General features: G+C 44.8%; 1 protein-coding gene across 1 annotated transcript; it reads right to left on the reverse strand.

Moving 5' to 3' along the window:
* Positions 1-2,837: 2,837 nt before the first annotated feature.
* On the reverse strand, positions 2,838-16,789 carry NDUFB3 (NADH:ubiquinone oxidoreductase subunit B3). Its single transcript, XM_019554124.1, has 4 exons — positions 16,680-16,789; positions 12,946-13,019; positions 8,423-8,588; positions 2,838-3,130 (listed from the first exon to the last, which is right to left on the reverse strand). Exons 3-4 carry the CDS (start codon positions 8,572-8,574, stop codon positions 2,974-2,976), a joined length of 309 nt encoding a protein of 102 aa, XP_019409669.1. The 5' UTR covers positions 8,575-8,588; positions 12,946-13,019; positions 16,680-16,789; the 3' UTR covers positions 2,838-2,973.
* Positions 16,790-21,152: the final 4,363 nt, after the last annotated feature.

Consider the following 21,152-nt stretch of genomic DNA (forward strand, 5'->3'; position numbering starts at 1 on the left):
TGTGTGTTTAGATTGTCTTAGATCAGTTGTGTCAAAACTACCCTGGGCTGGATTCTTGCAGGTTGGATCTATTTCAGGGCCACCATGTGCCCCATGCCAGAGCTGGAGCTGTCACTGCCCCCGCATTTTCTGTGCTGCAGCTACAGCTCTGGTTCCTGCATGAAGCATGTGGTACATGGTGACAGCTCTAGCATAGGGTGACAGCAACAGGTAAAGCAGCCAAAGAACAACCAGGATCAAATCTTGCTTTCTCTCGTGCTGCTGACTGCCATGTTCACTGGGGCCCTGGAGGTCTCTCCCTGGCCCAGCCACCCATGCTGAAGGTCTCTCCCTGGCCCAGCCACCCATTGCCCATCAGGTCAGATAAAGTGGCTCTGTGGGCCAGGCTGTATGTTTGGTGCATCTGCCGTGCCTCTCCGTGTCTTATGTGCCTCTTGACAAAATTACAATAGGTCAGATTCTCTCTAGGCATGATTCTCTATGCCAGTAATTCTCAATGAGGGTGCCTTAAGATCCTCTCAAGGATGCCATGAAGTGTGAGCACTGCTATGGTGTGGAAACATGATTCACAAGAGAAACCCAGAGGTTTCAAATAGAAATCCAGAGTGTTAGACCTGTTGTGGTCTTTCTGAGCATTTTGCAACAGAAGAATTGCTCTATTCACACAGAGATTCAGAGTTTAGGGCTGGACGGGACCTCGTGAGATCACTGGGTCCAGCCCCCCTGCTCTGGGCTGGAAAGACTGCTGGAGTCAAATAACCCCAGCAAGGTATGTGCATCCAGTCTCCTTTTGAAGATCTCCAGGGTAGGTGCCTGCACCACTCCTGGTGGGAGGCTATTATTTTTCTGTAGTCAAAAAATAAGTGAAAAGGAAGAGCTGGCATTTTTCAAGAGATGCCTAAAGTCTAGTGATGGGCTCCTTGAGTCTAAAAAAGGTTGAGAACCTCTGCTCTTTGCATTCAGTTTTCAGATATATTTCTCTCTCTGCTGCTCTTCTGTAAACTCCTTTTCCATGCTATCCTTTTTGCTTTCACCTCTTATTAGTTAAGGGTCAAATAACCCAGTTGTTTGCATTGGATAACATTGGCATATGGTATTGAACATACTATAAACCAGAAATGTTCCATCAAGATCTTACTGTATTTCCATAACAACCAAACTCAGCTGACTGAGGTGATAAAATTAACTGCAGCCTCAAACTACTTGATCATATTTGAGAAGGTGACATTTGCTGCAGGTGGGATTTCTTCCACTATGTATTTTGTACATTCATATGTTTGGATACTTCAGATATTGAAAAAACGTGTTTAATAATATATCTGAGTTGCCAGATGGCAAAAATTAATACACATCAAATACTGGTGATATCACTAATTTTGGGGTGCACACAAGCTGTATTAAAGTAGAAGCTAGCCTGGTAACTGGAGGGGTTACTATACTGGTTGGCCCTGGATTTACATTATTTTTAATCATAATTTGATGTAAATATCTGAGTTTCTATTTCTGTCAAGTCCAACCCAACAGCAGTTTACCTTACTCCAACAGTACTATTAATAGGAAGAATTAGTGCCCGTCCTGCAACTCCCAGCTCCTGATTTTCTTTAAGCTGTGTACACATGCAAAGCGCTCTGGGATGCTGGAGGACTATGCAGCAGAATGGAATGTGTGAAGACATCTGGCCTTTTGGGAGTGATTAACCCTGGTTGTTTCTGGGTTATTTTTCTCCTGGATTGGCCATTTTTGCTTTGGGAGAAGAAAATCCTGAACATCATGCTAACTGTTTCTACCAGGAGAGCAGCAATGCTCCCAGGAGAAACTGCATGTCTGTATGTGGCCTTATCTGCCCTGCTAAGCTCACATGCCATCCTCTCCTCCCCTCTCACCCCCAAATTAGACTTCTTATATAAACTCACTTGTTGAGAGAATATTTTGCACTCTGCATCCTTAAAAATACTTTTTTTCCTTCTTCTTCAAGTAAGTAATGGGAATAAGGAAATAGATGAAAAGAGAGCTGTTTTGAGGACTCAAAAAGAGCATTGGTATTTTTAAACATATCTGTATGGTCAAAATCCTTGGAAAAAAGGGGACTATAAAAGGTTGTTTTCCCTCCACTCTTCCCTTTTCAAATATCCAAAATATTTTGAATCCCTAATAAGGAGCCATTCCTTAAGAAACTCTGAAACTGGCTGAAGTGGAAATATTAATAGGTTGCAGCTAAGAAGAGAAGAAAGTATTACAATGATTTAATGACAAAAAAGTGTTTCTTTGTGTTTCAAAATCTGTATCTGTTTAGAGAAGGAAATTTCTGAAGGCAAAGCATATCTCTCTCAGTTTTAAAATGTTGGTACTTTTGTGATCTTTATTAAAAAGACAGCAAAGAATATTTGTTCAATAATAAATTATGTAAAAATAATATCTACCTACTGAGAAGAAAGAAGATATTTTAGGAGGCAAGGCAGACAAAGAGTGACTTTTCTAAGTCAGAAACTAATTCTTGACAACATTTAAATTGGGAAGTTTTCCTTTCACTTTGTGGATAACAAGCACCTATTTCTAAAAGCCTACTGTAAATTCCATTGATACGCACTACTATTTCACTGATCAATGCATGAAAGCATGGAAAAATGATAATATTGTAGAGATCTACACAACAGATTATAACTTCTTGTTCTGGAGTTGTAACCTAGCACAGTGTCACAAGGCCTTTACTATACCATTGTTCAGCAAATCCTGGTGGCACATATGACTTTATGTGAGGTATCAAGTCACGTTTAGATTAGGGAGTGACCCTGGATACTCTTTCCCCAACCCAAGAAATGGTGACAAAGGCATAAAGAGGTGCTCTTGCCTATGAGAAACTTTAATAGGCATCTTTATAATTACAGCAAAAGCAGCCAGCCGCTGTATAATAAAGTACACGGATTCCTCTTCAACTGAGCGAGTAATGTTATGTTCCGTTCCGTTATTCCACCTTCAGTGATGTCCCCCATTTTTCTTTGGAGGATATAGTGCATATTCGATTCCAAGAGCTACCACAAAGGCTGCAAATCCCCACTTGAGACCTTTGGTGGCAATGTCTAGAAGAGTGATAGGCTTTGCATAGCCACCCATATACCTCCATGCTTCATTGCTAAGGAAAAAACAAAATTGGAAGACATAGCAAAATTAGTAGTCACTGTGATACCAAATACCAGCAGAGAGATGTTTATATGTAGAAGCTAAGTAGCATATTCAAACAAGAAAATCACTGAGCATGTAAAGTTTCCATAGTTAAAGTACTCAAAGATCAGAAAATGCCATGGCCAAGATTAATAATATTAAGTCTGCCCACTTAGGCACATGCATTATGCCAGTGTTGCTGAATGTTACTACTATATAACAAAATACATTTTTTCAGCCGTTGATGTATGTGGTCTAACATATTTTCTCTTCCTATTCCCTGTATGCCAGAAAAAAGCATTAATAAAAATAACATAGAAGAGGTACAGCAAATGGTGTAGTATCATCAGCATTAAGATTATCTAGAAGATCTAGTCATGAACTAGAACACCATTGTACAAACAGAATAAGATACTTTTGCCCCAAAATTTACACTGGCATTAGATATTATTTGGCCTGGGTGTTTTCTATTGTAGCTAATGCTCCATAGACTTTCCTGTCTTGATTTTAAAAGAAAGGCAAAAGAAAAAAAACCCAGAGCACATAACTTTTTTGTTAAACATTGCCATAACAGTCTTATGTAAGTCTTTACCTAGCTCTTTACCCGAATTCTAGCTGACTTCAGTGATAAGAGACTCCTGTGATGTCTGAGAAATTTGGGGTGCAAACAGAAGTGCAGCTCCCTGCTGTAAGTGAGAAGCTGTGCAGGAAGTGTTCTGAGTTACAGTGACCCCCTGGGACAAACTGGGGTTCCAGGGGGAAAGGACATTTAGCTGCTGGCTGCCAGCCTATAAATCGGTCACATTTTTCAAAATGGGAGGGGGGAAAGGGAGCAGAGGGAACTCATTCTAGGGTTTCCCCAGCTGGTACTCCTTCCCCACCCTTCAGCCAGGGCTGAAAATCCCCCAGACCAAACTCCCGCCACTCCCTTTCCTTCCTCCACTTCTGAAAACAGCAACAGGCTGACAGGCAGCACAGACAGCATTTACAGAAGACACTCTGTTTTGAAATGTCTTCATCTGACCCCTCATTTCATGCAACGAGGGGTCAGATTTTCACTCAATTGGCCAGTTTTTAAGCTGTCTAAAGCCGTGCATTTGTGTTTCCTCATGGCTATAAACCACTTTCTGTAGACAGATCAGGCAAAAATTTTAACTTCTGATTGCACCCTAAGTATCATGCAAATAATTCATCCAGTACCAAAGATAAATTCCACTAAATACCTCTCCCATATCTGCAAAGGATTCAAAGTCATCATGAAAGGTGAAAATACAGTTTTTCTGGAGGATAGGCATCCAAATCAGAACCACCGTAACAATAATCAATACTGGGCAATGAGGCACATAAGGGTTATAACCAGGGACCTGGGTTTTCCATTCTCCACAGAAAAAGGTGGATTTTCTCTAGCTGGGAGGGCTGGAAGGGGACTGGGACACACACACACACTCTCTCTGCAGAGCATGAGTGAGAAAGGGGGGGCGGGGGAGCTGTGGGTTGGGGAGTAAGGGGCACTGGCAGGGCCAGGGGGCTGTGGGTTGGGAGGAGGAGACCTGGGGGGTGAGGGGCTGGAGGTTGTGAGTGAGGGGCACCAGCAGGACCAGGGGGCTGTGGGTCAGGAGGGGCACTGCAGGGCTGGAGGGGCTGTGGCTTGCGTATAAGGGGCAAGAGATGGACAGGGCACCAGCATAACAGGGCTGTTCAGCACCACAAAGTGGGGAAGGGAGGGGGGAGGGGAAGGGACAGACAGCCACAGTGACTTGCATTCTGGTGAGTGAAGGGGACAGGGGAAGCCCTGATTTTCAATGATTAAAAAAAATAAAATGCCAAAATATATAGGTATTTAGAATTTATTTTATTGTAGTGGATTGAGGCATCGGTAGGCTTCCAAACTGCTTCTAAATTGTAAATGCATCAATAAAACATTGTGTTCAACTGATACCTCTCTCTCTCTCTCTCTCTCTCTCTATATATATATATATATATGACAGAGAGAGAGAGAGAGGTGTTTCATGTTCATTGTGGAAAAACATGAATTTTGGGGTTTAAATCAGAGAATTTGTGGGGGGCTTGTGTTTTTTTTAAATAGAGAAAACCCAGGATCCCGGGTTATAACAAAGCCTTATGACCCTTAACAGGTTAGCTACTTTTTCGCTTTTGATCTCTCCAGCCCATCTTTACCTCACTCAGCTGAGTCCTCTCTCGCTCCCTCTTTCCCTATCCTTTGTTTTTAAATTACTTTATTCGTTTCTATTTAGTACCCCCATGTCTCTCCAAGTCCATTCCTAACATCTGATGAAGTTGACTGTTGTCTAAGAACGCTTATGCCTTTCTTTAATGTGCCACCTTGCCCTGCCTTCAGACTAATGTCGCTAACTACCTCTCAGTGGTTATTACTGACTGTCTTGACAAAACCTCTAGAGAGATATCAGGAAATGAATAGTCGGTGGACACTCATGTCTATTGCACAAGCTGTCTCAATAACTCTAAGTTACAGCATAGTGCTAAGGAAGCTCATTCCCTAGTTCTTAGTGCTGTGTGCCTAGTTTTATGAATAAAGCATTTCAGTTTTTAGGACTGCAAATATGGCATCTTCTATAAGGGCCAAATCTAAATTGGGGTTGTACTTTATACATTATGCTACATGGAGTTTATATTTTTCAGTATTCTGAGAGGAATAGAATATGGGGCCAATGAGTATACAAAAAACTCAGAAGGGTTTTGCCACTTCAGACTTCTTAATACAAGATATTCTGCAGCAGAAGCACATTAATAAATAATGTAGTAAACAGCTCTTAATACTTCTTTTTCACTAAAGAGATTAATATTAAACCAGGACTCCAAGTTTGCCTCAGCTGTGGAATTACTTTAGAAATAAGTCTGTGCTAGTCAAAGCTATGCAGAAGAAATTCCATGCTTTAAGAGTTTCTCACTTTATCCCTTACTCCGTATTCAACTAATCTAATAAATAGCTCATTTTTTTCCCACCCTGTTTTTTTCCCCTAGGAAAACAGCATTTTTTCATTAAGAAAACAAAACAGTACAAATTCTTTTCAGTTCAACTCCGTATTTTGCAACAGTCTCCAAAGCAATATGCTTGGGAAGCATACACACTCCAAAGCATAGATTAATTTACTTGGTCAATTTTCTTGTGGTAGCAAATTTATCTCCAGCTGAGAACAGAGATATTGTTTTACATACATAAGATAAAATCCATTGTTTCATAAGACTTCCTGCACGTAGAGGAAAGTAGGGGTGCACTGAAAAAGATTTTTTTGGCTGATACCAATGGCTGATACCACTCTGATTGCCAAAATGCAGCCCAGCAGCTTGGAGAGCAGCGTCTGGCTGGTAAGTCTGTGTGGGGGTGGGGGGGGAAGGGGCATGGGGGAGAGCAGAGGAGTGAGGGGGTCACAAATTTAGGCCCCCATGGTGAGGAAGGGAGTGGGGCTGGGGTTGGAGCAGGCAATGCCCAGCTGGGGCAGGATGGAGCTGTGGAGTGGCTGTGCACAGCCCCAGGGGAGACATGGGGGGCAACTGCCCCCTAGATTTGTGTGTGTGGCTGCCTGCTGTGGCCTCTTCCTAGCAGGAGAGTTGGGGCAGGGTGGGTGGTGGCAGCGCTGAGAGGGAGGGCTGTGGTGGGAATATGGTGAAATTTGGGGTGGCTGTAGACCACCACTTAGCCCCCACTCCGAGCGCCGCTGCTGCCTGCCTTAAGCACAGCCCCTACCCAGCCCCCTCATTGGGAAGAGGCTGGCGCAGCCTCCAGTCCCAGTGGCAGCCCACCCTTGCCTTGTGCACAAATCCAGGGGGGCACATACCCCCCATGCCTCTCTCAGGGGTGCACACAGCCATGGGAGTCAGCCCCCACAGACGAGCCACCCACAGCTCTGTCCCATGCCCTGTCCTGCCCTAGCTGGGCAGTGCCTAACTCTGCCCCAGCCCCACTTCCTCCCTCACTATGGACCCTTCAATCATGCCCCTTCCCTACCACAGACTTACTGGCTGTAAGCTACTCTCCAAGCTGCTGGGCTGCATTCCTGGCTATGTGCATGCTGTAGCTCCGCACATGCACACGGCATTTATCAGTGACATTATTGGCCACATCGGTCAAAAAAAGCTACTTGCCGATAATATCAATTTTCCTTTTATTGGTGCCAATATGATGTGGATTGATATATCAGTGCACCTCTACAGGAAAGAGAAACAAGCATAAAAAAATAAATATATGCTTTCAGAGCTGACTGCCCTGAAAAGTTAACAGCTGGACAACAACCCCCTGCTTTGTTAAAATATAAATGATAACCTATGATATGAAACCAGGTTATGTATTCTTAAGCTGTTTCCTCAGAGGAAAAAAAAAAGCTTGCAGTAAAATATAGTAAGAACTAAATAGCAGCAAAGGAAGCAATTATGGCACTTCTTTGTATGACTACAGAATAGCAGTTTATATAGCTTTTGTTTTCCAACGGAATGAGACTATTCAGCACAAGGTTCTGTTTTCATTCACAAAGACCAAGAGCAATTAAAGAGATTATACATCTCTTCCTATTAAATCAAGTTAAATCTCTCTTCTTACAGCTATCTAAAGAGAATAGCTCTAGGAAGTAGGATGCATTCCCCATAGAGGAGGTCCATTTAGGGGGAAAGATCAGGTCTTTCATGACTTAATTCATCTCAGTAGTTTTATATACAAATTCTGAGACACTGCTTGGCAAAACAAGCTCAAAACAGAATCTATGTCCAAGTCATTTGCTGTTTCAGTTCAACTTTTCAGTTCAAGGCCCTCATGCTAGCAGTGTGCTTACATAACTGCTTGACTAAGTATACAAGTAAATACCATCCCTCTTCAGCCAAGCACAAAAGCAAATTTAAGTTCTGCTGACTTCATCTAAGTGCTCTGTGAAGTGGAATAACCTTATTCATGTGCTAAAAATCCAGCACTGCTCCAATACCTTGCTGAATCAGGGCCTTGGCCCTGGCTCTTGCACCTTAAGTATTTGTTGAATAGGTCAAGCCAAAGATAAATTATCTCCATTCACAAAACAAAATCTGGAAGGATGTCTTGTGATGTGTTATGTAGAAACAAAGTATGGCAGTGCTTTGCAACATGAGGCAATGTTTGAGGGAAATGCAATACCAGAAACCATATAAAAATGAATTTCATCCAAGTTTTAATATACTTTAATGTACTTTAACTAAGGAGAGTCATCCTCAATGACTACACCATAAGAAAAGCCTACATCTGATGCTTTTTCTCACTCACCGACCCCAGGGATCCTTGAGACCTCGCTTAGCCAGTTTTTGTTGGACATCCTGTAGTGGAGTACCCTCTATCTTCCATTGCCTATAGTCAGGGAGTTCTATTTTCCCATGGCCATGCCCATGTCCGTGCCCTTGCTCTTGTCCATGCTCCATGCCTGTAGGAAAAGTTTAAGAAACAAACAGTTTTTCCAAGGTGCATAATAAAAGATTAATTTGCACATAATTCCTAAAATCGACATACACCCTGGGAGAACTGGGGTGAAGGCAGAGATGTTTCTAACACCTCCCCAGTACAGATGAAGCACTGTTATAAACCAGTGATTCTCAATGAGGATGCCGTGGCAAACTGGGGTGCCACAAGATTCTTTTAATGGTTATGTAGCATGTCATGCCATATTAGCGCCATTAGGTGTGCAAACCTGTACAAGATTCACAACCACCCCCCTCCACCAGAGATTTCAAATATGAATCATGGTGTCAAAAACATTCTGACACTACAGTTTTCTTAGTTCTTTCCAAAGGAAAAAAATTCTCTGTTATTTTTCCATAAGCAAAAAACAAGCTCAAGTCAAGATCTGGCACTTTCCGTGGGCTGCTTTAAGTCTAAAAAGATTGAGACCCGACTTTTGAAAAGTACATAGCTGTTGCCAATTCAGCAACAGCTGTGTGGGGGTTAAAGTTCTAGCTTTTTGCTAATGCTGAAGAGTGTACTCTGCCCCAGGGGACAGGATTCAGCCATGAATCTGGAAAAGTCTTTTTTCCTTCATTCTACCTTCCTAAAATAACATGCATGTCTTATTGGGGTGGGAGGGACAGGCAAGAAATATGGTGTAATTTCTTTTTGATTATTTCATAGGCAACTGTTTTTCAGAATTCATTATGTAGCATACAGATTTCTAAGATGTTACTGAAATATTTCACGTTGGAAGTTTTTTCACTATTTAGGAAATTATATTTTCCCTGGCATTCACTCAGTAGATTTCTTTATTTTAATAATTAAAATAATAGTTTCATAGTTGGTAGTGTCAGATGGGACCTGAGCAGATCATCAAGTCTGACCCCCTGCCATGGGCAGGAAAGAATGCCGGGTCTTAAACGACCCTGGCAAGGTGTCTATATAGCCTCCTTTTGAAGACCCCCAGGGTAGGAGCGAGCACCACTTCCCTTGAAAGTTGGTTCAGATCCTAGCCGCCCTGATTGTGAAGTAGTGCCTCCTGTTATCTAGCCTGAATCTACTATCCATCAACTTATAGCCGTTATTCCTTGTTACTCCCAGCAGTGTTCAGGGGAACAAGGACTCTCCCACTGCCTGCTGGTCTCTTTTGGCCAGTTTATAGATGGCCACCAGATCCCCCCAGCCTTCTCTTGTGGAGACTAAACAGGTTCAGGTCTCGTAACCTCTCCTCCTAGGGCCTGCCCTGCTGCCTCCTGATCATTCCAGTGGCCCTCCTCTGGACCCCCTCGATGTTTTCCACATTCCTCCTGAAGTGCAGCACGTAGAACTGGATGCAGTACTCCAACTGTGGCCTGAACAGTGTCGCATAGAGGGGAAGGATCACCTCCTTGGACCTGCTTGTGATGCATCTGTGGATGCATGACAAGGTGCTGTTAGTCTTCCTGACTGCATCCCCACATTGGCGGCCCATGTTCACCTTGGAGTCTATAACGACTCCAAGATCCTTTTTTGTCTCTGTGCTGACGAGAGTGGAGTTCCCCAGGCTGTAGGTATGCTGCTGGTTCTTCCTCCCCAGGTGCAGTACCCTGTACTTGTCAGTATCGAATCACATCTTATTCTCATCCACCCACCCTAGTAACCTGTCCAGATCCAATTGCAGCCTGTATCTCCCTTCTAGCGTGCCCACTTCTCCCTACATCTTAGTGTCATCCGCGAATTTGAACAAGGTGCTTTTCACCCCCTTGTCCAAGTCACTGATCAAGATGTTGAACAGTGTGGGCCTGAGGACTGAGCCCTGGGGGACTCCACTGCCCATATCCCTCCAGGTAGAAAATGACCCATTCACCACCACTCTCTGGGTGTGACCCATCTGACTGTGTAGGCATCAACACCACAATCTCCTAATGAGAATGGGGTGAGAGACAGTGTCGAAGGCCTTCCTAAAGTCCAGAAAGTCCACTGCGACACCTGTGTCCAAGGATTTTGTGACCTGGTCATAGAAGGCCACAAGGTCGGTCTGACAGGACCTGCTTCTAATGAACCCATGTTGGTTGCCCCTAAAGCTTACACTCCCTGCTTGCCCTTCACAGATGTGCACCTGGATAATTTTCTCAAAGAGCTTCCCCAGGACTGAGGCAAGACTAACAGGCCTATAATTTCCTGGGTAAATAAATAATAAAAAGCCTTCTGGGTTTAAGAGTTTTAGACTGATTATAAAACCTGCAGTTCACCATGTTGGGAAATGTTGTTAATGCTAATATAACACTTAGTTCTGCATTTAACTGTATTAATACAACACTGATTAGATATAAGTCCTTTAAAGTTACGTTTTAAAATTCCTGAAATTCAAGAACTTTTACATTAAGATGGAACGGTATAAATAAGTTAATTTAAAAAAAAAAAAATCACAATAAACATGCAAATTTCTCATCCATTCCAACTGTAAAATATCTTAATAGGGGATCATACAGAAGTAAATATATACTGGTTTCCCTTGCCAGCTACAGTTTTGAGCATCTATAGTTAATATTTTGTATACCATTTTGGCTACCACAGTATACAGTTTTGAGTAATCATGGTTTTCCATGGCCGCACATCAGCCTGCCAGCCCTCTGGTCCTGCTCGTGCCTCTCCTTTCCCCACCACCCCGAGATGGCCCCCAGCCCTGCCGGAGGTGAGTGCGGAGGCAGGGAGCTACCCTACCCACAGTGGCAGGGAACAGTAGGCTCACTTGCCGCTGTTCCCTGCTGCCCTGCCCTGCAACCTGGCATGGCAGGGAGCAGAGAAGCTGCACAAGGTCTCCTCGCCTGCTGCTGCTTGCCCCACGCTGCCCTGGTAATGCGCCTCCTGTATCTGCTGCTGGTTTGAGGGGTGCAGCCCCGCACGCAGAAGGCGTGTTGCCAGGGCAACACAGGGCGAGCAGCAGTGGGCGAGAAGATCCCTCCGTGGCTTCTCTGCTTCCTGCCATACTGGGTCGCAGGGAAGGGAAACAGGGAACAGCAGCCCTAAATGTGCCAGGTCATGGGACAATCTGAGCCTGACTGCTCATCCAGGGGTGTGGGTAGGCAGGTCCCACTGCTGCCAAACTCAGATTGTCCCAAGACTTGGCCCAGTCGGGGCCCCATCCATAGGCTACTGACTGGCCAATTGTGCGCCACCAGAGCCGAGCACAAAACACCCCTACCCCGCCATTCAGAGAGGTCCCTCCTCTCCCCCTCCCCCAGGTAAGAGGTGAATGCACTGGAGGAGATGCTGCTGGTGCACCCACGGATGTGCACCTCCTAACCTGTCTAATTACCCCTACGGGTACGCCTATTCCCAGTTGACAACCCCATGTATTAAAGGTAAGTAAAAATGATTTTTATATAATATACTGTACAATATTCAAGTCCCTAACCCCATTTTTCCCAAAAGTCTTTAGTTTTATCAACCACAGGAACTTTCTGAACCTAACCCCAGCAGTTGGTGAGGGAAACCTGTAGACGTTAAAATATCCTTGTCCAACAGTAGTTTACTAAAAACAATTTTAACCTATCATATACTAAAATAGGTGTGGCAACACTTTGTATTCAAAACAGATGAGACTTGCTTTTTTAACACAAACTAAATCTAATATATGAAACAATGAGCTGAAAGAGGACCTTGTACATTTCAGTAGAAAAGATTATTCTCAATATTTCTCTAGCATGGCTCTTCTTCCTAACCTACTGAAACTAGTTTAGTTCCTGTTAGGGAAATCTGCATGTTTTTAAAAATATTAAAAAAAATAAAAGAGACGTTAAACTTGACTCTTGCTTTTAAAATGCATAAAAATTATATTTTAATCAAAGATCTCAACAAAAACACATAAAAATGGCACCGTCTCTCATCTGATTTTTTTAAAGCTCTTTAGATTATTTCTGCATCTAAAAGGAATAGGGAAGACCAGAGTGAGATGTGACTTAAGTGTCTGGGAACAATTTTGACTTTCAGAACTGGCAACCTCATTGCCTGCTCTACACAGACCATAAAAGATGTGAATCTCTAAATCAGTGGTTTGCAACCTTTTTAGGCTTAAGGGACCCCTCATTAAATTCAAGGCACACCTCCATAAATTTCGTGAATTGAGTGGCACCTCACTTCAAAAACTGATTTGTTATAGTGCTTACCTGCTTGCAGAGGAGCTGGGCAATGGGTTTAGAGCAACAACCAGACATGGATGAGCCTGAGCCTGCGCTCATCTCCTCACAAGCACCCTTCAAAGAATCTCAGGGACACCCTGGCTGAGAATCAGTGATCTAAATGGAGTCTCTGTATAACAAGGATGAAATACTTTGACAAGGGAAGACTTGTATTGCTGCTGCAAGTACCTGTTTTGTGGTTCAGTACAACCGTGCAGTCTCCAATGCAGTCAGTGAGGCTAGACCTATCAAAGTACTGGAAACTAACAAAAAAAATAAAACATCAAATGATTAATCAGCAAGATGTCCTACAGGAACCTAGAAGTCAGGAGATAAATTAGGTTAAAATAAGAATGTCAAAAAATAGTGATAAAGTAGACATATAGGTAACTCAACAAAAACAAACAAACAAAAATCACCACCAAAATGGCATTTGACAGTATACTGAATAGGGGTGTACCGATAGATTGTGGGGGTTGATACTGATAGCCGATTTCTAAGGAGACATATCGGGTCATACCGATCCCATTTCTGATATGCAGCCCAGCAACTTGAAGAGCTCTGTCTAGCTGGTAAGTCTGTTGTGGTGGAAGGGAAGGGGGAGGGAAGGGGCATGGGGGTGCAGATCAAGGCTCCTGTGGTGAGGGAGAGGGGGGCTGGGGCAGGTGCTGCCCAGCCAGGGCAGGAGATGGAGCCATGGCTCATCCAGGGGGTGTGGGGGGTGCAGCTCCCGCTGCTGCATGCACCTCAGGAGGGCATGGGGGGAGGGGGGAAAGGGGGCATGTGCCCCCAGATCTGCACGAGCTGTCCCCCACCCCATACAAGCCGCTGCTGTGTCCCACACCCCACCCCAGCAGCACATAACCCAGCCCCACTCCCTCCCTCACTGCAGGGGGCCTTGATCCGTCCTCCCCCAATACCCCTTCCCTCCTCTCTCCCCTTCCACCACAACAGACTTACCAGCTGGATGCAGCCAGCTCTCCAAGCTGCCAGCCTGTGCTCTTGCTGCCTATGTTCTGTGTTGCGGCTATGAGCATGCACGGGCATTTATCAGCCAAATTATCGGCCACATCAGGCCAATTACCAATATAGTCAATTTTCTTTATATCGGTGCCAATCTGATATCAGACTGATGTATCATTGCACCACTAATATTGAACATTCTCTTTTACCCCTTCCCTTGCTTGGGCCAGATTAAAGCATGTTTAAAACTACCAGAGTTGTGGCAAATGACACATAGATAACTAATTACATCTGTGCCTAATCTTGTTGTTTTATCTAGCTCATTATTTATTTATTCACTTTGATATTTACATTGTCTTTTATTTCAGTTATGATAGAGCTTGTTTTAAAAACTAAACTTAGCAATCCTTACTTTTTGTAGATATTATTTGAAATGCAACTATTTAATTTCAGAATGCATGTAACATTGCATCCACAAGGGAATTGGGATATATGGCAATTTGCATGTCAGCTTCAACAGATCTGTTACTTGCTCATTTGACAGACTACCTCTCTCTACCAGCAATACCATCAGCAAAAGTATGTAAACCAGAGTTCAAAGGAAAGGGGTCTGACAGCTTTAATTGAATTATGTCAGACTAATGAAGGAGAGGTAGGGGCACACATCTGTTGATATTTATGGGACACTGGAAGCCCCTTTTAAAGCTTACTTTTGGGGAAGGAAATAGCTATAGTTGGATATTGTGTACACAGGAAGGGAAGTGCTTCACTCAAAGGGCTTAATTCCTTATCTCCACTGGATGATAAGCAGGGATCTAGGTTTTCTGTTTCCCACAGGAAAATGAAGAAAAATGCGGATTTCACCTTTTACCTGAGAAAAACACAGCCTTTTCATTAAACTCTTTGCAAAGGGCTCTCTGTGGGCTGGCAGAGTTCCAGCCTGCAAGGGGTTGGGGGGAAGCGGGAGGAAGGCACATGCACATGGCTGCCAGGCAGTCTGGAGAACAGCTCCTGCAGGTAAGTTTGGCAGGGGGAAGTGGGGATTGTGGCCCAATAGGAAGGGAGGGAGTGAGCCGCGGATGACAGCCAGGGCTCAGGTGCTGCTACAGGGGGCAGCAGGCTGCAGATCCAGGTCCTTGGCCTCATAGCCTTGGCAGCTGGGGGCCTCCTCTGGCAGGGCTGGGGTGACAGGGGGCTATGTGCATGGGGTGACTGGCACCAGGAGGACCAGGAGGGTTGTGGCTTGGGAGTGAGGGGCCTGGATCTATGTTCTGTGAGTGAAGGGGCAGGGGGAGCTCTGATTTTTCCATGATAAAAACCAAAAATCAAATACCAAAATTTATAGGTGTTTAGAATTTATTTTATTAGTGATTGAGGCATTGGAAGGCTTCCAGATTGCTTTAAAATTGTAAATATATCATGAAAGCATTGTGGTTAATTGATATATATGAGTGGTGTTTCAATTTATTCACAGATTTTAGGGGTTATCAGAGAATTTGTGCATTTTTTATCAGAGAAAACCAGGATCCCTGATGAGGAATAAGCCCCATTTTTCTTTTGTAGATATTTAAAAGAAATATCAAAGGTCCTCAAGAATCTTTATACACCAATACTCAAACCACAAATTAGACAGTACATGAGAACTGGTTTGGACAATCACACTAGACAGATATACTAATTGCAATAGGAGAATATTTCAAACCTTAATCCAAATAACAGGTTAACAGCTTTATGCCTAACAGGAATATTTATGATAATATAATCTCTGGCATTGAACAGGCCACAATATAGATGCTATTCCTTACTGGTATTGCCTCACAGGCCACCACTTACATAAAATCCCTGTGGTAATTCCAGCAATTGTCCTACAGCAGGGGTTGTCAGCCGGGGGTATGCGTACCTCTACAGGTACTCTGAAAGGTCCCAGGGAGTACATGGGGGCCGGCGGGGGTGGAGCACCGCCACACCATGCCACTGCCTCACAAGAGCAGTCTCACAGATGCTGCACTGCTGCTCTGCCACTCACCACATCCCTGCTCTGTGTCTGGCTGCTCACAACCCACCCTGCTCAGCATCCGGCTGCTTGCCAACCCCTCCCCAGGGGTACATTTACTAAAAAGAGGGCTGTTGGGGGTTTCCTTATTAAAAAAGGTTAAAAACTGCTGCCCTGCAGCACAGAATAAAATCACTTCATACATTTGCAATTTCTGTAGTCTAACTTTGCATCAAGAAACAAAAAGGGCACAAGCACTGTCTCACTAGAAAACTGCCAGCAGTCCTGCAGCAAGTGGACAGCCAACTGGATAGGGAATCGCTACTTTAAATAAATAAACAAACTTTATTTTTAATGTCAATCCTATTTAGGAAACCCTGAGGATTATCCAAGCCCATAAGGCTGGCAAGAAGTGCCCCCATGATCATCTCTCATACTTTAACTAAGCATGGTGTAGCTTTTTTTTTTGCCCTGCAGTTACCATTACAATAAGTAAAAACTGGGGTGAGAGTAGCTGAGTCCTCCCAGCTCCCAGGTGTACTCCTGGTGCTGGTGACAGGCCAAGGTCAAAGAGCCACTAACGTGCAAACATGTTAGTACTCGCTGAACTTTCCCGGGGCCGAGGCCTCTGGATGTGGCACCAAGCCGTGCGCAGGCAGATGCATGAGCTAGGCCCGACGCCCAGTCCGGTCCGCCCCTATACTAGGTCTAGGACAGCGGACCCCACGTGGGGTGGGAAGAAACATCGGCGGAGGGGGCGCGGGGCTGCGGGACGGAAGCAAGAGGCCGCGTTGAGGAAACGGGCCATAAACGGGGCCGTGGTGAGAAGCTTGGGCAGCACCGGCCTGGGCCCGCGCTGCTCTGCCCCAGCAGGGCCCCGGCTGCAGGGAGCCATGAGGCGCAGCAGCCCGGGTCTGTGAGGACAGAGACAGGGACACAGGACCCGGGCTCAGCCTCCTCCCGATACCTGTCCGCTCCGCGACCCTCCTGCGGGCACCGTGCACCCGGAACCGGAAGTGCGCTTCTCAAAGAGCCCGGCCGGAAACGCCGACAGGCAGGCAGGTTCCGCGGCGCCAGCGGCTGCAAACGGGCTCAGAAAAGGCGAATTTAGTGTTCCAGCCCGGGTACCTGGCGCTCTGGGGCCGGCGCGCGCGGGGGCGGGGGAGCAACCAATCAGCGCGGCGCTTGTTGGGGGCGGGAGCGGCCCAATGGGCGGGGACGTTGTTGCGCTGCGGGGTTGGCAGCAGCGGCAGGAGGTGGTGGCAGCGGCAGGTACCGGCGGCGCCAGCGACTAGGTTCGGGCTCTAAGGCTCCCGGTGGGGAGGGCACGGCACGGCACGGCACGGCACCGCACCGCACCCCTTCTCCTCTCGTTGCCGCCGTCTCTGCTGTTGTTGCGTGGGGTGGTAGCGCCCAGGGTTGCCCTAGTCCCGCGCCGGGGCCGATTGCTGCTGCAAGGCTATGGGAGCCCAGGAGCGGTAGTGGGGGCCCCATCTCCAGACCCCGTGGCCGTCGTGGGACCCCGCGGCTCGGGCCGGGCGAGCGGCGGCGGTTATGTAATCTACCGCTCTCATGCGCTCGCCCCGCAACGCCGGGGCCTGCCCCCGAGGGACCTTGGGGTAGGGGTAGGGGCAGAGGTGGCTGTGGTCCCTGTCCCTGCGCAGCACCATCCTCTGCTATGCTCGAGCCTGGGGAAGCTCTCTACCCACCCGCCTCTTATTGTCTTTCAGGGGGAGCAGATTCCCCACGACATCCTGGCGTCCACAGGCAAAAGTGAGGGCAAGCATGAGGCTGGGGCTGGAGCTGCTCTGGTGCCGTGTTCCCTGGGGGAGCTGCCCCCGAGGAGCCTGCACCCCTGGGAAAAGATTCACAGGCAGAGAAGGGGCTTGAAAGAGAGAGGTGTTCATTAGCCCTAGGAAAGGCTGCTTGCCTTTGGACCTGACTAGCTCCCATTGTTACCCACCCACTCCTGAATGGGTTGCCTTCACTTTTTTTTGTGTGAATGTGAAAAGTAATGACTAAAGCATTCAATCACTTACTAAATTATTGAACTTGCTGTCATCACCTCTTGTGGCAACACCATACCTTCCTGAATGATTTACTTCCTTTTGCTTTCCTTGAGCATGAGAGAGGTCACTTTAAAATTGACTTATTTAGAAAAGTCTCCTGTTTAACGTATGTTATAGTTCTTTCGCAGTCCCAGCCTTGCTGCTTGTAAGGCACTCAAGTATTCGGTGCAGATTGGCAGTTTTAGGAGGAATGCCATTATCGTGTTGTTGATAGTGAAACCGTTTTAAGTAGTGAACCATCTGTCTACTCCAGACCGCCCTGTTTCAGCACTGAATTTTTTTCACTGTGAAATAAGATCTGTAGGAAACAGGGCAGCTTCTCCAGTTCCACGTATGCAATGTCAGCAAGAAGGGTAAAACATGTTTGCTTTGGTAGTTGGCTTGTTTTTATAGCTTGGGAACCTGAGTGTTTTGAGTGTGCAGGATAAAGTTCATTCAGCTACCTGTGAAACCATTCTGTGCCTGTTGTGGTAGGTGGAAGTTATTGGGGACGGGCCTAGAATCCAAAGCTCTTGAGGGTCGCTAAAGTTTACTTCGAGGGAAGAAAAACTTCCTTTTGTGGGAAAGTTATTAGGATGAGCTTCTGATTTCTTTGAATTTTTTTCATTATCTCATAGCAAGGACCAGAGGCCAAGATGTTTATGCTCATATAAATGAGTCTATCAGCCATCTTCACTGCTGTTGATCATAAAATGCTGACTTCATTGAAACTGGAAAAACTAATCAGTTGTGTTTGTATACTGGTCATTATATGTCTGGTCTCTTCTGTTTTCACAGCTCTCTAGGTTAGCTTGTCCCAGCCTTGCAGAACCACATTTGGATTTATCCCATGTAGTATATCAACAGGAGCAGTGTGTGTCTGGTGGAGGGAAGGGGAGTTCTTAACAGATGGGGATAGTGTCTATGACTAGTAAACCTTGGAGTCTATTCAGGGGGTGGTCTGTTCTAATCTACATTTCAATGAAACTCTTGTGCCATAAACTCATACTTATTTGTGAGGTAGAATGCAACCCCAGTTGACTAGTAAATCTAAATATACACTGACCTAATTGATCCTCTAGAAATAAACCCTGTTGCTGTTTTGAGAAGCAGTAGATGCAAGTTAAGGATTCAAATTTGGGTCAGATTTTAGACCATTTATTTTCTTTCAAAATGGGATGGGTAAGAGTATTATAGAAAACTTGGCTAGGGTCCAGCCAGAATAATCATAAATAATTTCTAAACTTCCTGTGTTGTTCTCAGGCATGCTTTAGACTATTACAATAAACATTTAATGTCTCAAAAGAACATGTCTTGTGCTGTCATTAGTCTTTCCTTTGCCAAATATGCACTTCTCTGTTGAACCTACTGAATTTACATTCAAGGCTGCTTGTTGTTGTTTTCTGAGAGCAGAAAAAGAAGACAGAGAAATGACATTGTAAATGTTCTCTTTGGCATGCTCTTTGTGTTCTGAGACACAGTGTACAGCTGTGATAGTATATGAATGATGATAAATATGGAGCTCTAGAATATAATTGTGTAACTAATGATGTAGCCATTTGCAGACTCAGATACTGTGTCTAATTCTTTATTTTTGCCTACATAATCAGGACCCTATGTAATCTTCTGACTAGTCATACTTAATTCTACATCAGCTTTAATCTATTTTACCTTCCCCTGCCCTCCCCATAGTATAGCTTTCATGCATAAACCTATTTCCATGTGCAAGCACATTATTGTAGCTTATTTGAAAATGGTCATTGATATAAAATTCACAAATGACTATTTTCTTCCACTGCATTTTTTGCTTAATGTTCCCAAGCCTGCCTGATTCTCTTTGCTGGCCCTTGGATCCTATCATGATATCCAAGCAGCCTGGAATGCTTCCTCTTTTTCTAGGCAATATATCTAATGAAAGGGAGCTACTGGCATCAGTGGCTCCCTTTCTTGGGACTGTGTTTGCTGTATTATGTCCCAGATAGCTCAGGTTGCCAGTCTGTGCTTTTGGTTTCTACTCTTCTTCATTCTCTCGGTCACTTGCTAGCTTTAAGTTGCATGTGTGTTATAGGGAGTTGTGCAGAGTGAATGCACTGCAATTCAGTGTAGTTCGCTTGTGAAAGTTGGACCTGTTTTTGCAGCTGGTTTTTTGCTCTCCAAGTGTTTGATTTCAGGATATGGTGAATTCTGTTGCAAAGCTACTGAATGATGTGTCTCCTGCCAAATGTCAGTTTTTGTGGCTGCAGAATAAGGGTATGTGCAGGGCCTTGATGCAAATAAATATCGCCCTCCAAACCTTTGAAGCTCTTAAACTTGGGTAGATATCCTCTGCCTATGATTTTGGGACTCTTACTGGAGCTGACAGGGTAGGAAGCTTTATTTTTAAAATCATGAAATTGAGTGTGATGTTTTGCAATTCAGTGGCAAAGGGTGACTCCATGGACATGGAATCTGCTGCAGGAACTGAAAATCTGAGGCAGGTGGAGGGGCAGATAGTGGAAGACCTGCAGGTGCCATCTGCTTCTCCTGCTGCTTGTACTCAAATCCAAGACCTGGGGGAAGAGGGGGCTCCATTTCCCATGTTAAACGGGGCAGAAAAAATCTTGTCTTGGATTCCAGTAAATATGTTTTTAACCTTCTTTAAAAAAAAAAAGAAAGGCATGAGCCAAAATATATTAAGCTGGTGTTCCACAGTCTATGGACTTTATTGGTCCTTATGTCCTATGATTTGCTAGCTCTTTGCATACATACTTAGCTTTTCGTGTGCTGAATGTATATTTGTTAAATGTGCTGCAGTGTGTGGAACTCTTGAGAGACCTGGCTGTATTGATGTTTGCAGGGATTCCCTTTCATAGTGTATTTTTGGAACAGGTCCCCTAGTCAATACTCTTAGGCTAAAAGAATACCACTGACCATGGAAGACTCCAGGCATCTACTGTGCATCTCTTTCCTTTGTCATTTGTGAGCTTGCAGTATTTTTCTATAACGAAGTGGAAAATTCTCATTGTTTAACTTCTGAGATGTCATTCCAAATCTTATATATCAAGTCTCACTTTATTGAAAATGGGTACAGATCACAACAGTTCATATTATTAATGAAACTATGAGGAGAGACTAAAGGACCTAGACCTCTTCAGCCTTCACAAGAGAAGGCTGAGCGGTGATCTTGTGGTTGCCTATATATTCATCAGGAGAGGATAGTGGGGAATAAGAGATGCTCTGCTTACTACGGCACCCCCTGGAGTAACTAGGAGCAATGGCCATAAATTGACAGAGAGAAGATTTAGGTTGGACATTAGAAAGAACTTCTTCACAGCAAGGGTTGCCAGAATCTGGAATGGGCTTCCAAGGGAGGTGGTACTCTCGCCTACCTTGGGGGTCTTCAGGAGGAGACT

This window comes from Crocodylus porosus, unplaced genomic scaffold, assembly GCF_001723895.1.
Source record: "Crocodylus porosus isolate Cpor-Errol unplaced genomic scaffold, CroPor_comp1, whole genome shotgun sequence".
NCBI classification, from domain to species: Eukaryota; Metazoa; Chordata; order Crocodylia; family Crocodylidae; genus Crocodylus; species Crocodylus porosus.

Bases quoted from the DNA above. Each gene is read 5' to 3' on its own strand.
- NDUFB3 (XM_019554124.1), bottom strand. From the start codon at position 8,574: ATGGAGCATGGACAAGAGCAAGGGCACGGACATGGGCATGGCCATGGG. The intron at 3,131-8,422 runs GTGAGTGAGAAA...TTTTTTCCTTAG, and splicing joins CTCAAGGATCCCTGGGGTCG to CAATGAAGCATGGAGGTATA.